Source organism: Eutrigla gurnardus, assembly GCF_963514095.1.
Source record: "Eutrigla gurnardus genome assembly, chromosome: 10".
Classification (NCBI taxonomy): Eukaryota; Metazoa; Chordata; class Actinopteri; order Perciformes; family Triglidae; genus Eutrigla; species Eutrigla gurnardus.
Genome location: NC_139924.1, coordinates 22,476,596 through 22,493,374, shown reverse-complemented (window position 1 = coordinate 22,493,374; position 16,779 = coordinate 22,476,596). Strand labels below are relative to the sequence as shown.

Here is a 16,779-nt window from a genome sequence, read left to right as displayed (position 1 = left end):
GGGAGCAGATGTGCAATCTTCCTCCTATTTACAGTCTTCTCTGTGATTGCTTTTTTTTTTTTTTTTTTTTACAGTTTTTACAATTACAGTATAATCTGCTTGAATCTTGACTTTCCGTGATGTGTTTGCAAAGTACGGGTGTGGTGTGGTGTCTTACCCACAATGCTCCTCCCGAGGTCTGTTGGGTGCCACTGTTCTAACTGTGTTCTCTGTTGTCCCACTGGTGCAAGCAGTCACTATAAACTACCACCACACCACGGGCAGCCGCGCTCCGTCGCTGGACGATGACGAGGAAGAGGAAGATAGGCTCCATGCTATGATCTCAATGATCTGCTCGCGGAACCTCACAGACCCTAATGTCATGAAAGGTTTTTATCACCTTAACACACCCACCCTACCCCCACCCCCACTCTTGAGACCTCACCCGCTTTCAGATGCGCCCCCCCTCCCCCTGCATATCACCCGTCATGCCCCCCTCAGGCCCTCCTACCCCCCCAGCTTCGTCTGCCTGTGTGTGTGTGTGTGTGTGTGTGTGTGTGTGTGTGTGTGTGTGTGTGTGTGTGTGTGTGTGTGTGTGTGTGTGCTTCCTGAGGCTGAGCCCAACAGTGTGGAGGAGGCCGAGGTTGACTGAGCTAACGAGGACAAGGGGACGGTCAGGTTGATCAACGTGAAACTGAAATGCAAAGTTGCTTTAAAGTCCCAGTAAAACGTCAGAAAGAGTGTCTATTTCACAATATTTGAATGGTGTACAGTTACATTTAAACCAAATCTAAAAGATGGGTAGGCTTAGAGTGAAATGATACTGAACTACCAGGCGCCAACATCCGGTTCTGAAAAGTGAAGCCAGGGCTGAAGTGCCTTGAACTTGCCTACTGCTGGCCACCAGGGGGCGACACCTCTGGTTGCAAAAGCAAGTCAGATTCTTGAGTCTTCAAACATTTGAAACTGTAACGGAAGCTAAAGTTGCTCTAAACTCTGTTTCATTGGGCCTTTTCCATGATGTCTGATGTCATACTTATGCACTTCATATAGAAGCCATATTGAAAGAGCAATAAAGAAATGACAATGGCAATTAAATCACCATTAATACATTATGAACACGTTAAATCTGACAAAATGAAAACAAAAGAAGCCAGACAGCTGAGATGATTGAGTTTTTTTCTTTGAGTAAAGTGTAGATGGGAAAGTTACCTCCTATCTGTTTGTCCTCTGCCGTAATGAAAGTGATTTGTAAGAAATACGGTTTGAAACGGATGTCGTTCAAAGCTTTTAGCTGATTGATTGTTTGTTGTATTGTTTTCGCATCAGCTTTGTTTCCTGCCGCAGTGGTTTTCCTCTAAAAAGTTAAGATGAGTTAAACCCACCGTATGCTACTTACTCAGCACCAAACAGCAGGCAGCCGAAAAAGTCAGATATGTTTTTCAATAGTTGGTGGAGACCAAATCAGAGCATATAGGAAAGGGTTTTACTGCTTGTCGAGTGTGTTCGGTAACTGTTTGACAATAGATTATACGGTGAAACGACGTTGTGTTTCCATGTAGCACTAGAATATCTGCTTGCTATGGTTCACTGTAACCACATGCCATTACGTTTGTATTGTTTTGGGTCAAATGTAAAAAACAGGAAAGAATAATGTGCCGGCATTGTTCCTGAAGCTGCAGCGCGTTTCTGCTAATGGAAATGTTTTGGGCTGCTGCAGCATGATTGCCCTCGTTGATCAACCAGCGCTCACATTGTTCTGTCTATAAAGGTGTCATCAAACCCAAATGTCACATTCAAAGAGTAGCAGTGAGCTGTCAGCGTAGTCCCCGGGGCTGCACGCGTAACTCCGGTGACATAAACGGTGATGTAGCGATGCTTCCGAGGTCCCGAGTGTCTGATGGAGGAGGACCTGAAGAGGAGGGTCTTCATCATACAGCCTGTCAGTAAGCAGCCAGACGATGTAGGATCATCTCTAGTAGCCATGAATATAATACCCAACAATATCATACATTTCCGTTGGCTGCATTTGCCGTAAAGGACGGCTGGAAGTAAGAACAATAACTTCCACAATAACACCTGGTGCATTTGTCACAGATATGATCAGATATCCAGTTAAAGCCACAGCAGCCGTTAACACGCTTCCTGCTTAATGTCACTCTCTCTCTCTCTCGCTCTCTCGCTCTCTCTCTCTCTCTCTCTCTCTCTCTCTCTCTCTCTCTTTCTTCCCACCCCTTAACGACACGGTTTAATCCACTTGGCGTGGCAACCATCCTTACGCACGCCCGTGATACGCACACTGGAAACACACTCAGACGTGCAGAACGTGCTGCCAATCAGACGTACTGATCCCATCACTGTTGCACTGAGTCACATCTCCCCAGGTCTCCTCCTATAGGCCGAGGCTTTATCCGGCCGCTTTGCATTCTGGGATTTGGAGCGCCGACCACCCTGTAGTTCTAAAAGGGTATATAGCTCTGGAAGCATGCCTCGACACTTTTGGGTTCACGCTGCCGTGGCCAAGAATCGCTTTGATAATTTGCTTCGTTTTGTTTTGTTTTGTTTGTAATTTTGCACTCCTTTAATTTGACTTAATTCCGTTTTTTTGTCTTTTCATTTCTCACTTGCAACATGCCTGACTGACTTTTGCATGGGGGGGATATGCACCCATTTCATTTTTTTTTTTTTTAAAGAACGACTATGTGTTTCTGTGTATTTGTGATTGAAAATCCTTTCACAGTCTCCTCCCCTGTTTCTTTTGATTTCTCTCTCTCTCTCTCCTCTTGAGTTGTTTCTCCTCTGTTTGTGCAGTCATTCGCTGCGATGCTGTTCACTGTAATTCTTCACTAACCCTGCCCCCCTCCTCCCGCCCCCCTCGCCCCTCCTCCACCCCCTCATCACGGTCCTGTGGGGTTCCGCAGTAGTAGAGACGTGGAGCGCTCGTGTGAGCGGGGTTGCGTTACTGAGCCCCCAAAAAAAACAGTTGTTGATCACGTCTAGTCCCAAAATAAAAAGGGGGGGAGGCCAGATGTCGGTCTCGCTCCAGCATTTTTTCTGTTCGCTTTTTTTTCCGTTCTTAATATTATTTGTTTTTTTGGGTTTTATTTTGAACGACCAAAGCGTCAGCTTCATATTTATGACAGGTCATCAGCTCCAACCTGAAGAATTAAGGTGAAGAGCATTTATTTAATGTTGACGTTTTTATGATTTTTTTCCTCCCCTCTGTGTGCCCTTTTACTGGTGTCCATTTGTTTGTCGTTGTTTACGAGATGATTTTCTTTTGGTGTCTCTTGTCTTGTTCTGGCTTTATGCATTCTGCATGGCCCGAGTGTCAGCCTCGTCTCTGTCTCCTCCTCTACCAGCTCCCTTCACTTCCTCTCCTCTTCCTCTGCTACTTCCTCCTCTCTCCCTGAGCTGTCTCCTCTGCCTCCCCCTCTGAATGAACTGAACCAGCATGGCTTCCCTGCATCCTCTCTCTGCCTGTCTCTCTTGGACTATCCCCTCTCCACCTTTGGTTTCCTCTCTGCGCTTGTTTTTCCAGCTCTCACATTTAACATGAGTGTAAAACTTCCATCCACCTACTCATCATCTTGATGTCATGAATATCGGAGAGCAACGTATGGGAAGTTGTGTTTATGGTTGAGCTGAGGGGCCTATGTCATAATATGTAAGACACTTAGAACATAGCTAGTGTGAGGTGGACTTTGAAATAAGAAAAGAGGGTGTAGAACATGAAAACAGCAGCGTCCATTCAGTCTCAGAACACTGAGACCTCTCTCTGTCTTCTCACTCTCCTTCTGTGTGCTTTAGACCACGGGGAGATGATGGAGATTCAGGGCTTCAGCAGCCCGTCATCGTGGCAACAGGCCGAGGTGACCGCTCACGAGCCGCTGTGCCAGTCCTGCTCCACAGCTGGCAGCAACCTGTCCTTCGGCTACCCGGCCGGCTGCACCTGCATACACAACGCATCAGACATTCACACGTACGTCCTTGAATAAAACGGACATCCCGTTGCATGTTAATTCACCGTTGTAACGCAAATAGAAATCTGTTTTTGTCACATTTGCTCAATCAGTCACTATATCCTGACAGAAGTACACGAGACAGGTAATCTGTGCCTCCTTTAAGTGCTATTTGCTTAAAGGTTCTTCTGAAAAAACGTTGAGGAGAAAGATGGGCGACGTAGTGACAGAATCCTGATTCATATTAGATCATCGCTGCCTAGTTTGACAGTTTCACAGTGGCTCTGATGTTTTTCTTTGTCAAACTTTGGTCTCTGCGTTTTGTTTTTTTGGTTTATTGTGCATTTCTTTTCTTTTCCACTAGTGTTCCTCTGAAGATGCTCTGCCAGAACATGAAGAGGCAGATAGTCTCCAGAGCCTTTTATGGATGTAAGTAAGCTGTATAACATTGTGAAGTGTGACAATTTTTACATTTACGATCAATTTAGAAAGATATTTACATTTTTTAGACGTTTGTGACCTTAATAGGTGACATGTTTGCTGGTTTATTTGCATCACGCAGATTTTTGCATTCCCTATTCTAAGTATGTTTGTACTTTACTGGTTTACTGATTTTTGGATCTCCACATGGACGTCACCAATACTTGGTCTCAGCTGTGTGTGTCTGTCCGTGTCCATCAGGGCTGGCCTACTGCCGACACCTGTCCACCGTGCGGACCCACCTGTCAGCTCTGGTCAACCACAACATTGTCCCTCCAGACAAACCCTGCGAGGCGTCCGGGGGCCTCAGCAAGGAGGTGTGGAGCAAGTACCAGAAAGACTGCAAGGTGGGTACAGAGCAGGGAGAGGTTTGTGGGTAAAGCACAGAGAGGCTGAGAGACAAATCATGGCGTGATTCGACCTCTGCCACCAAGCAGCAGGAGTTACGACAATATAACAAGAATCTTAATCTTCTCCCTGCACCATTTGACGTCCCTTCGCCTGTTCAGCTGCAGACCGAGGGGGATGAGGAGCCAGAAATCACAGCAATGTGATTGCCAAGTCATCAATTGAGCCATTGGTATTGATCAAGCCCTTTGGATAAATCACGGTTATGCTGTGCTGTGTGGGTGCAAGTCTCATACAGTTTCATAATGGGAGATGAGCTTCAGTTGCCTCTCAGATAAACCTGTCTCCTTAATTCATATCTAGCGTTTCCTCCTTTGCAGTGGTTGCATATTAACCGGGAGTCAGGAACCATGTAGCTCACCTGCCGTCTCCACATCCCTCCTTCACTCTAATGGAAATTTAATGAGCTTCAGTCTCATTCCGGAGTGCAGTGTGCTACCGTCGTAGCTATTAGAGCCGCCGCTCCAACGGAGTCCTCACGACTAATTTACACTCTATTCATATCTTTGTCCTTTATCTTCTGCTCTCATCTATGTCTTCCACCCAATGGGCTCGCAATCACTCTTTCTCTCCCTCCATTATTGATGCACTTCCTCTCCCTCTTCATCATCTCACCACTCACAGCAAGCTTCTTCTTCATGTCATCGCTCTTCTTCTTTTGCTTTATTTTCCTATTGTGTGCGTGTGTGTGTGTGTGTGTGTGTGTGTGTGTGTGTGTGTGTGTGTAGAACTATAAAGAGCTGGAGCTGCTGAGGCTGGTTTATTATGGTGGAGTGCAGCATGACATCAGGAAGGAGGTCTGGCCTTTCCTGCTGGGACATTACAAGTTTGGCATGGGCAAGAAGGACATGAGTCAGGTACAACACACACACACACACACACACACACACACAGACACACACTCTTAATTAGTCTCTTAATTTGAAAAAACAAATTTTCTCCTGTGAAGATCGATGCGAAGATCTCTGAGCGCTACCAGCAGGTGATGCGGGAGTGGAAGGCCTGCGAGGTGATCGTCAAGCAGAGGGAGAAGGAGATGCAGTCGGCAATCTTTGCCAAGCTCTCGTCGGGCAGCAGCATCGACAGTCACGTCCTGCGACTCGTTCACAGAGACTCCACTCTCAGCAACGAGGTGACGTCACACAACATGGCATCCATCCAACTGTTGTTAGACGAAGCAATAAAGAGTCATTTTACAGCCTACTGTCCTCTTTACACACTGTGCCTTCACATAAACAACAAACAACAACCCATAATGCAACTGTACAACTTCAGCCAGTTCAGTTCTACTCAGCCCATGGAAATAATTCTGACGGTGACAAGTCTGAGTAAGTGAACGGGATGATGTCATTACAATGACATCATCCCACAAATCCCACAAATAAACAAGGCTGGTTTCAAAACTGGGCAAACAACCACATTCAAGAACTATACCATCCATCATATTAGACAACGTCAGACTGGCAGAGAGTATAAAGGGTCTGTAATGAGGGGAGGCTGAGCTGTAACAGACAGTGAAGCTGACTGAGAACTCGTAATGAGCCGTCTGATGAATGATCCCACACAGACCTCCATCACATCTAAAGTTGCCTTCCTCTTCAGGTGTTCATGTCGGTGGATGAGCCAGATAATGGGAGCCAGGAGACCCCCAGTGGAGAGGACAGTACCCCCACCATGACCACCCTGGTTCCTGCTGCAGCCCTCCCTCCAGAGGAAAGACCTCTGGTGGAGTTTGACTCCCCGGACTCGGGTCTCCCCTCCTCCAGAAACTACTCGGTGACCTCTGCCCATTCCCAGATCCTGTCCAGCATCGACGACGGTCAGAGCACGGAGGAAGAAGGGGGTGGCGGGGAGGAGGGCAGGACTTCGGGTGGGCTGGGGGGTTGCATGGGTCCTCTGACTGAAGACAGGCTGTGCAGTCAGCTGGACAAACTGGCGACCAGTGGAACAGCCGCGGAGGCTATATCGCCATCGCTCTCCTCCTACACGGTTAGTACGTCAGTCTGTCTGTTTAAATGCTGTTTATTTAATCTGTGACTTAATGGCACACTAACAGACTGAGGTCACTCATCAAAATACCAAAGAGAGACCAAAAACTGTCATTTATTTTTACACTTGCCCAATGCAAGAGCGTTTTTCTATTCTTATCTTAACACTTGCTTTATTTTGGACAGTGTTCCTCATCAGATTCAACAAACGCTCCAAATGTCAGATGACTGCGTACACATAAAAAATGCCAACTGCGCATAAATTAGTGCACGTTCACGAGCGTAAACTAGCATAATTAACGCCTTAATTATCCCATATAAGGCTGCATGTCCTGCCTCGTTTCTCCGGAAGTGTTCTTTCATGGAAATGGTGCCAAAGAATAAAAATAAGATCCATAAAAGAAAATCTATAGTGTTCAACAGTGTCAGCATCAATTTGGGTGACCTGCTAGAGCCAAGGAATGGGGAAAGAAAGTGCCGTTAATGACATTGTTCTGTCGCTGAAATAAAGTGGTTGAATATGAAAACCATCCGGCCACAGCAAGGCCATCGATGACAGCAGCGTCAGGGACGACTTCAACACTTCTGGACCACTCGTACATTGTGTTCGTTTCGAATGCAGCAACTTCTCCCAAATCACTTGTACAAACCACTTGTGAAACTGTTGATGCGTGACGCCCCGCTGTCTCCTTTGTGCAGATCGAGCTGCTGGACACAGTCGCACTCAACCTCCACAGGATAGACAAAGACGTGCAGCGCTGCGACCGCAACTATTACTACTTCACCACAGCCAACCTGGAGAAACTACGCAACATCATGTGCAGGTATGTGCACGTATTTAGTTATTAAATTAGTTATTGTGTACTGAGTCCAGAGAGTGTAAACAGTCCATTACATCTGAAGAGTTGAAAGCTCCTTTGTCTTGCCGTGCCTCCGTCTTGCCTGCAGCTATGTGTGGGAGCATCTGGAGATCGGCTACGTCCAGGGCATGTGTGACCTGCTGGCCCCGCTCATGGTCATCCTGGATGACGGTGAGAATGAAGATTCAGCAAATACTTCACACGTCCTGACTGTTATTATTGTTGCAAATGGTACAGATGGAAGTAGCGGTGATCAAATTGTAGGGAGGTATGATTGGTTGCTGATTGTGAGAGGTTTGAAGAGCGGTCCTGGCTCCATGACGATGTGTTCTTCCTGTGTGTGTGTGTGTGTGTGTGTGTGTGTGTGTGTGTGTGTGTGTGTGTGTGTGTGTGTGTGTGTGTGTGTGTGTGTGTCAGAATGCCTTGCCTACAGCTGCTTCACGCAGCTCATGAAGAGGATGAGTCAGAACTTCCCTAACGGAGGAGCCATGGACACGCACTTTGCCAACATGAGGTCACTGATCCAGGTGACCGATAACTGTGTGTGTGTGTGTGTGTGTGTTTGTGTGTGTGTGTGTGTGTGTGTGAGAGAGAGAGAGAGAGAGAGAGAGAGAGAGAGAGAGAGCGAGTGAAGGAGAGTGACCTTTAAGTAAACCCCACTGATGCCCTCTCTGCTCTTACTCTGATGTCAGATTCTGGACTCGGAGCTGTTTGAACTCATGCAGCAGAACGGAGACTACACTCACTTCTACTTCTGTTATCGATGGTTCCTGCTTGACTTCAAGAGAGGTGAACAACATACCCTTTGCTCCCACTGACCACTAACATTTAGCAGTCTGCAGGGGGGAAGCTGGCAGGGTTTCCTGTCCTGGTCGTGCTAGTCTAGATTGTCCTGGCAGTTCACCAGTACATTTACGCAAGTAGGGTACTTAAGTGCAAATTTGAGGTACTTGTAACTCATTTGAGTATTTCTCATCTGAGGGAAATAAATGTATTTTTTATTCTATTTATTTGACAGCTGGAGTCACTTTTCCCTGCCGTTATTGATTCTTCTTCATAAATGCATCACTAATTATAATACAAAAATTATTATAATACACTAAATGAATTAAAGAGTGTGTTATTACTACCATTCCAGGAAGTGATTACAGTAAATGGCTGCGTGTGTACATCAGTAGGTGCCCTTTCAGCCGAGGTGAAACCATGGCAACATGACGTGCTGAAGATGTTACAGATTTAACCTCTTTGTGACGCTTCTCTTCCTCTCCCCGCTGCACCAAATCTACTGGAACCATCCGACAATATTGTTGTTCAAGGTCATGTAAACCTGTAAAATATGGCGTCTATGAAACGGTGTGTGTGTGTGAGCAGAGCTGCTGTACGAGGACGTGTTCGCTGTGTGGGAGGTGATCTGGGTGGCTCACAGGATTTCCTCGCAGCACTTTGTCCTCTTCCTGGCCTTGGCCCTGGTCACAGTTTACCGGGAGATTATCATGGACAACAACATGGACTTTACTGACATTATCAAGTTCTTCAATGGTAAGAGACGTTCACATGTAGTGTAACTGGATTGCTTTTTCCTCAATATCCTGCCATCCTGCATGTCGTTGTGTTATATTATGCAGTAAAATTTGGGACAGGCTGGATCAAATCTTCTATTTCAGTATGTTAAAGCTATGGTCTACGATTTGGAATAAAAAAAAAATCCATTCAGTCTATCAGCCATAGGCCTGCATAGAAATTGACCAATAGGAGCCATTGCTCCGGAAGGCTCCCATTGGCTCATACCCTCCATCCAATACCCTCGTCTCCCCTGCTCCTCGTCATCCCGCCTCGTCCCCTCCTACTTCTGCCTCGTCGAATCGTGGAACACTGAGGGGAGGGGTTTAGTTGGAAGGGGGGATGCTTTTTTCAAATCTGTCTCAGAGGCTCAACTGATTTTCAGAATGTAGACCATAGCTTGATTCAATTAAGAGATTAATTTGTGCTTCCTCACTAAAGCTGCCTGTTAATTTACTGATTTGCATTCACAGTATTGTGCCATTTTATATGAATAATAATTCATAAAATACACAACTTTTTGTAGCTCAATTATTCACAACTGGGGGGGATTTGTACCATGATTTGTATGTTTAACATGGTACAAATAACAAAAGTTAAGTTGTTATGATATATTTTGTCAGAAAAGTCATACCATGTCATCAAAAATAATAACTCAAGAATAGTATTCAATAAATCGTCATAATATACTACGCTATAAAAATGTCATTAAAAAAGGCACAGAATAGTGTGACATAAAAAAAGTAATAAAGTATAGTGTCATAATGGTTCAAATAGTGAGCATAACATTATGCTAAAAGGTTGAAATCGTAAACTAGAAGTAATGGATTAATGGTGCAAACTTGACCAGCAGGAAGGTGAGGAGCTCACCTGGTAGGGCTGTGAGGAAGCTCGCCTACTCAAACCTGCAGGAAGGCATGCCCCAATACAAGACTTTCCTTTAAACATTAGGCAGCAAAAAGGACAAGGACTTGGAAAAGAGGCAGGAGCAGTTCCGAAGGACCAACATAGTGTGCTGCATATCCATTATAGAAGGTTTTTCATGCAGGTGATATGTGAAGCGTATCCTCTCTAACGGTGTATCTGATCCACAGAGATGGCTGAACGTCATGATGTCCAACATATCTTGAAGGTAGCACGTGAGCTAGTGCACAAAGTCCAGTCTCTGATGGATAACAAGTGACCGAAGAGGAGGAGGAGGAGGAGAAGGAGGAATGGGAGGATGCAGAGGGAGAGTGTCCAGCTACAGGACTCTCAGCTCCTCCGCTCGTTCTATCAGAGAAGGTCCGAGGAGTCCCGGTCTCCTTCCTGCCCAGATGAAGGTTTTGGGAGAGCGCTGCTGGGGTGACCCGGCTCCGGAGCTCGGCCCCGATCTGTTTACATTTACCTTCACATGGAATGCCCATGGTGTCTGTTCGGACATGTGGATTTGTCTGCATGCTTGTGAGTTTGATCACACTGTGAACACATTCTTGAGTCTCCTCAGTCCTTCAGAGCTTGTGTGCGGCGTGCATGATGACAACACACACACACACACACACACACACACACACACACACACACACACATACACACACACCATCAGCTCTGTCAATATTACAGTTTTCTAGAGTGTCACCCTTCTCCTTACTCTGAACATGTCGGATGCTTGTCAGGACGGCTTTGACAGAGTCCTCTGTGTGAGTCCAGCGGAGGCCACGGAGAGTGGCGAGTGATTTACACACAATATCGTCAGAGGAGCAGAAGACTTAGCCACGAAGAAGTGACCAAATGGACTGTGCCAACTACCTTTTCATGAGTGTTTTCTACAGTAAGCAAGCGTGTGTGTCCCCCCCCCCCCCCCTCACAGATTTTTTTTTCCCATTAATTATCAACAAATGTTGCCTTTCTCAGTAACAGCCCAAGGTACTCTGGTGCTCTGTGAGGATGTGCCTCATGGTGCCTGTGAAGGCCTCACAACAGAGTTGACGGGGGGGCCGGAGGCGCCACCGGAGGCCCAGCTGTTGGGAAACTCTGGATGAATTGCAGCCATCTTTCTCGAGAATGCGTGATGCATGTTTTAATCCTAAAGAAACATCGCAGCAGAGCACAACAGTGAAGACAAAAGCACACAGGCGTTCCTTCTGACTCCAGTAGGAAACCAGCATCTCTATTGTCGCTCCGTGGGTTTTGTGCAGGACGGGAGCAACAACCGGGGTGTGTTGAGGTCACGGCTTTGGCATTGTCTCTGGGAATGTGGGCCGATTAGTGACCGGAGGAGAAATGCTATGATTACACATATATTACTCAGCTTTTTAAAAATGATGTTTTGGAATACATATCTTCACAGTTTTTAAGCAAAACATCTAGTTTTAGTTAGTATAAGTATTACCCAGCACCTTTTCCACCATTATGTTGGGAAGTACAAATGTGCAACTTGAAAACATAATTTTAAATAATCTTAAATTGTAATGAGTTGGTGGCAAATTAAAGATTTCTCAGATGGTACACGGACCTGTTTTGGTTAACTCCTGCAAGGTTTCCAAGGACACAGACAGAAACACACTGACTGAAGGTCAGATTTGACAAGTTAAACTGCCCCATACGTTGAGCTTTATAGATGTTCGGCTGGTAAGAAGAAGATGACACAGCTGGCTGAGAGAAAGAGGCTATAAGAAAATGAGACATGAATTGAGAATGGAAGCAAAGTAGCACATTTATTATACTGGCCTGTATCTAAAGGTGGATATTAATTTAAAAATTAGGAAAAACATTTTTAAGATTTTTTGTTATTGTCAACAAATCCCAACACCAAACATCTTTCTGTGGCATCATCCTCATGCTCAGGTCTGAAATACATTCATTTTAGGTCGCCTTTTATTTAAAAACATTCCTAAAACTGCTGGCCACTATAGGTTTTAGCAAACTTAAAGCAAACTAGGGTAAAAAAGTGAATTTGTTGGGGACTATTTTAAGTGGTGGAATAATAAACATTAGATGCTGTAATTAGTACTTGCAGCAGCATTTTAAAAGCCTTGCTTACAATATCTGTCACCCTTGTCCGTGGAGTACGCGCCATAAATTAGTTTAGTTTTTTTTTTAAACAGACTTATTCATCATAAAAGCACTTATTACATGTTTCTGATATTATTATGGATAGATCATGTGGTCCGAGAGCAAATCCGCTTAAAAGCACATGTTAAAGGTGTTAAACAGACACTTAAAATACCCGGATCCTGAAGGTTTACTTCCCAGGAGAGGGGATCGGATTCTCACTCCCAACTCACACTGACTAACCATCAGTATTTGACGAGGATTTGTTGACAATAGAAAAACAATATAAATATAACCGTTCCTCCACGTGAACATGTGTTTTCCTTCAGAACCAGAGACAAACATGGTGAAGGTGCCATGAAGACTTCATGCATTCAGCATTGCATTCAACGCTGTTCAGAAAAGTGGTTGCAATCTTCCAGGTGGAAGCTGATTCTCCTCCTGCCTCTGAAATAGAAACACGCTTGGTCTGAATAACAAACGTGTGGTCTGAGAAGAAGCCAAACGGACTCCAGTGTTCAGTGAATCAGTATTCGGGTTGGTTTGGGCTTTACAGTAACAGCACAGAGTACGTTTGTGTTCATATCTGAAGGGACTCTTTTATACTGTTTCCAATCCCCCCTCGTCAGTGTCACCCTTTATCTCCTCCCTCCTCCAAAATGTCCAACACGGCTGCATATGATTGGTCATCCCGCACGGACCTGCACCTGTGATTCGAGTGCCAAGAGTCTTCCCCAATCCCGAAGTGTACTGTAGTCATCCGGCTCTCTGAATCGCTAGCTCGGTCCCAAGGGGCGGTGTGGCCACAGCCCCCTCCACCGCCCTGCCACCCCGGCAATGGAGGAGGGTCGCCGGGGGCAACTGGGGCCAGCAGCAGAGCCTTTTCTTCCAATCAGGACATTGTGTACCAAAGCCTTGAAACAGCCCCCTCTGTGGCATGACGACAATGTGCAATTTCATACTGCATCTTGAAGAGTGACTGTTTACTATGTGTGTAAAATATTTTTGAAAATTGTGATCTTGGATTCTTTAACTACTGTGCAATTTCTGTCGTTTGAGAAAAATTCATCAAAGTCTATATTGCTGTAAATACGAATCGAAAGCCCAATATTTCTATGAAGACAGTCAGAAAAATATATATAACTTATTTTGGGATCTATTTTTACGTTGGTTTTAGCAGCACTAGTTAGAGGTGTGTACTGTGCAGAGATGCAGAATGTGTGCAGACTATGTTACACTATGTTGACTGTTAAGTGTTCTTTCTCAATGTTGTGCACTGACTTCAAGATTTCAAATTTCTATTTATTTAGAGAGCCAGTGATTGCATTGCTGAATATGTATTGGTAAGGATGTATCATTTGCCTTGAATGTAATGTATTATTAAATAAGAGGTTGTTCATTAGATAGTTGCTCTCTCTCTATTCCATGCTTTGTGACTGCGTTTTGTTCCTTCTCTGCTTGCAATGGTTCTCTTCAAAGACATCAGCTGCTTTTAGCAACAACGAAATGACCCGTTGAAGGCCACAACTTGCAGACTAAAGTCCTGACCTCATATGAATGCTAATGCACTATGTCTGTTGGATGTGTACATAAGCAACTCTTTGTTCACAAGGTTGCTATTTAAATAACTAATAGTAAAAAAGTAAAGCTGTCCCTCTCTCAGCAGACAGTAACATACAATACTATGATATATATATATATATATACACTGTATATACGATTCGAGAGTCGGTACTGTTCTGGTGCCACATTAATTTAAATGTAAGAGGTGAAAATAAAAAGCTGTGAAATAAATGTGGCATTATGAAAAAAAAAGTCCCCTGATATAAATAAATGTGGTATTATAAAAAAAAAGTCACATGAAATAAATATGAGTTCATGATGTCAAGGTTCAAGGTATCTTTAATATCCCTGAGGAGCAATTTGCAGTGCAGCCAAACACAACAATCAGTGGACAATATAATATAAAAAAAACATCAACAATAAATAATACAGTCCTGTTAATGTATTTAAAGTGAGTATTTAAGCCTTTCTGTCCTGCAGCTTTGTAAGATATATCTGCAGCCTGATGGAAGCAATGTGAACTCGATGAGTGGGTGATATATATATAATATAATATATATATATATATATATATATATATATATATATATATATATATATATATATATATATATATATATATATATATATATATATATAATGTATTTATTTAAAATTGTCTTAAATGGCATTCCATACAGGAGTCTTTCAAGAGCAGACCCTGTTTTGCTGTGCTTTGTATCCAGTGAATGATATGACGCTTGTTGTCCTCTTTTAACCCTCCTCGGGTTTAACCAGTGTCGTTGAAAACCAGAGTTACTACGCTCCACGACACTTGTTACTTCCGCCTTTCCCAGAGTACAACTGGGAGCTACGGGGGTGGTCTTAACTCTCTCTTCTAACGGCACTGGGTGACACTGTCCAGGTTCAACGACGGTCGCGTGCCTCGACGGTTGCTAGGCTAGCTATACAAGCGCATTAATCACCCCGTCCTCCTCGTAATGGCCTCGTAGCGGCTACGGGAGGAGGAAGAGCTCGGCCGAGATGATGTTTACCGCCCTGGTTTGTGGAGCTGTGGTGTTTCCGGGGCTCTTCTACGGCTTCAGGGTCGCACTAAGACGCGCTTTCACCGACTGGACTGATGCCGACGTGGTTGTCGTCAGTGAGAGGTCAGCAGCACCGCAGACACGAGCCTTCCGTATACAATTTAAACGCGCAGTGACGAGTTTGAAGAGCTGGTAAACTTAGCGCTCGTGACGTCTCTTTGAGGAAGCGTCGTACATTAATGCTGCCTTCACGTGCTAGTCGAAAAATCCTACTTCCCACCTTTAAAGTCGGAATTACGAGAATGTCATGTTTTATGCTAATGTTGGGACCGCGCTGGCAGACTCTAGTGTATTATGAATAGAACGATGCATAGCATTTATCTTTATCAAGCCTAGATTACAGATTATGTACACAAGCAACAGCTGATACAAAAGTATACAAACTCTCAATTTAGATGTGCAGTCTCTCAAATGACCCATTACTACTTTTGTGCACAACCGATGAAGAAAGTGTGACTTTCGACTGTTTCTTCAGGCTGGTGTCCGCCATCCACGCGTCTTTGGCCGCTGCAGCTGGAGCCACGGTCGTCACGTCCTGCAGGGATGTCATGACCGACAGGTAGGGGGAGTCTCGTTTTAAACATGTACATCAATATATACAATTAAAATATTTTAGTTTTCTATCACTATGAAGACACACTCGGTGAACTAACACTAGTGCAAATAACAAAAACGAATCAGTTAATGCATAATGTGTGAAAAGCCTACAATGTTAGAATGAACAAAACCATGTGAGAATGCTCGCTGTCTCACTACACAGTCACTGGCTGGTCAACGGGTTCTCTTTGTTCGGAGCGCCCTATATGGCCCACGACATCTACGCCATGTATCTGAGCCACTACCACACTCAGAGGGTCAGAGGTCAAACCACTTTGCACAGCGGCCACTCTCTCCAGACCGTGAAGGCTTTCCTCGTCAAGGACAGGATGTTGATCCTGCATCACCTGGCGCTGCTTCTCGTTTTCCTGCCCATCACTCTGGTTGAGTATCACCGTCGTGGTGTCTTCGTAGGAGTGATTGGTGGGTTTGTACATGCATACAGTGTCGGGGCCTGACTGTCTGATTTTCAGTTTTTCAGAAGGGGACTGGGGGATTTCTTCATCGGCTGCCTGTTCACCACAGAGTTCAGCACGCCATTCGTCTCTTTAGGAAAGATTCTCATCCAGGTAAACTATATAGGCAGCGTCATAAAAGTTGAGCCTTTCAATGACGATACAATTATCGACCATAAAGTTGTCACACAGCCCCTAGTGGCACGTGGATGAGCATTTGAAGGGCTGAAGGAAATACCCAGCTTTGAGCTGGCAGTTGCTTCTTTAGAAATCACACCCGTCTCATCCCTGTCTTGTCCCCTTTGTGTCCAGCTGGGACTTCAAGAAACCAGGCTGCACAGGATCAACGGCATCGTCGTCCTCTTGAGTTTCTTCACGTGCCGGATCTTGATCTTCCCCTTCATGTACTGGATGTACGGTCAGCAGTTTGGGATTCCCCTACACAGAGTGGCCTTCCATCTGCCTCTGCACTGCAACGTGGGTAACCTGGCGATCCTGGCTCCACAGATCTACTGGTTCGTCCTGCTGCTGAGGAAAGCTCACAGACTCTACTTGCGACAGAAGAGAGGGAAAGGAAACAAAGACGGACTAAAGACGGACTGAGGAGTCCACCTGATACACTGTTCAAGTGTTGCCTTTTGCAAAGAATGTTTTTTTTTTTTGTGCAAATAAAATGATAATTTCGTCTTAATAAACATGCTTAAATTATGCATTGATGGTAACGGTGTGTTCCTGAATGGTGCACAGTGCTAATGTATGCATGTCCCAAAAACACAAGATGTTATTAAAGTTACAAGGAACGGTGGCGA

General features: G+C 44.8%; 2 protein-coding genes across 5 annotated transcripts in view; both read left to right on the top strand.

Moving 5' to 3' along the window:
- sgsm2 (small G protein signaling modulator 2) overlaps positions 1 to 13,672 on the top strand; it is a 61,265-nt gene extending 47,593 nt beyond the window's left edge. Inside the window, exons 12-24 of one of the 4 annotated variants that reach the window (XM_084019648.1) lie at positions 231 to 368; positions 3,790 to 3,961; positions 4,306 to 4,370; positions 4,623 to 4,768; positions 5,558 to 5,686; positions 5,779 to 5,961; positions 6,432 to 6,818; positions 7,517 to 7,641; positions 7,766 to 7,848; positions 8,095 to 8,204; positions 8,370 to 8,466; positions 9,049 to 9,216; positions 10,332 to 13,672. In XM_084019648.1, coding sequence (XP_083875774.1) covers positions 231 to 368; positions 3,790 to 3,961; positions 4,306 to 4,370; positions 4,623 to 4,768; positions 5,558 to 5,686; positions 5,779 to 5,961; positions 6,432 to 6,818; positions 7,517 to 7,641; positions 7,766 to 7,848; positions 8,095 to 8,204; positions 8,370 to 8,466; positions 9,049 to 9,216; positions 10,332 to 10,420 — 1,892 coding nt within the window. In that variant the 3' untranslated portion in view covers positions 10,421 to 13,672. Of the gene's footprint in view, positions 1 to 230; positions 369 to 3,789; positions 3,962 to 4,305; positions 4,371 to 4,622; positions 4,769 to 5,557; positions 5,687 to 5,778; positions 5,962 to 6,431; positions 6,819 to 7,516; positions 7,642 to 7,765; positions 7,849 to 8,094; positions 8,232 to 8,316; positions 8,335 to 8,369; positions 8,467 to 9,048; positions 9,217 to 10,331 lie in introns of those variants that run through there. The other 3 variants (XM_084019649.1, XM_084019650.1, XM_084019651.1) reach the window with 3 other exon arrangements.
- Positions 13,673 to 14,548: 876 nt separating this feature from the next.
- Positions 14,549 to 16,680, top strand: LOC311019762 (TLC domain-containing protein 3A-like). Its single transcript, XM_084019333.1, has 5 exons — positions 14,549 to 14,981; positions 15,394 to 15,477; positions 15,679 to 15,898; positions 15,989 to 16,084; positions 16,283 to 16,680. The coding sequence occupies exons 1-5, from the start codon at positions 14,857 to 14,859 to the stop codon at positions 16,571 to 16,573; spliced, it is 816 nt and encodes a 271-aa protein (XP_083875459.1). The 5' UTR covers positions 14,549 to 14,856; the 3' UTR covers positions 16,574 to 16,680.
- Positions 16,681 to 16,779: the final 99 nt, after the last annotated feature.

Coding starts and splice junctions, on each gene's coding strand:
- LOC311019762 (XM_084019333.1), top strand. CDS start 14,857: ATGATGTTTACCGCCCTGGTTTGTGGAGCTGTGGTGTTTCCGGGGCTC. Junction 15,899..15,988: donor TTTTCCTGCCCATCACTCTG/GTTGAGTATCAC, acceptor TCTGATTTTCAG/TTTTTCAGAAGGGGACTGGG. Junction 16,085..16,282: donor TAGGAAAGATTCTCATCCAG/GTAAACTATATA, acceptor CTTTGTGTCCAG/CTGGGACTTCAAGAAACCAG.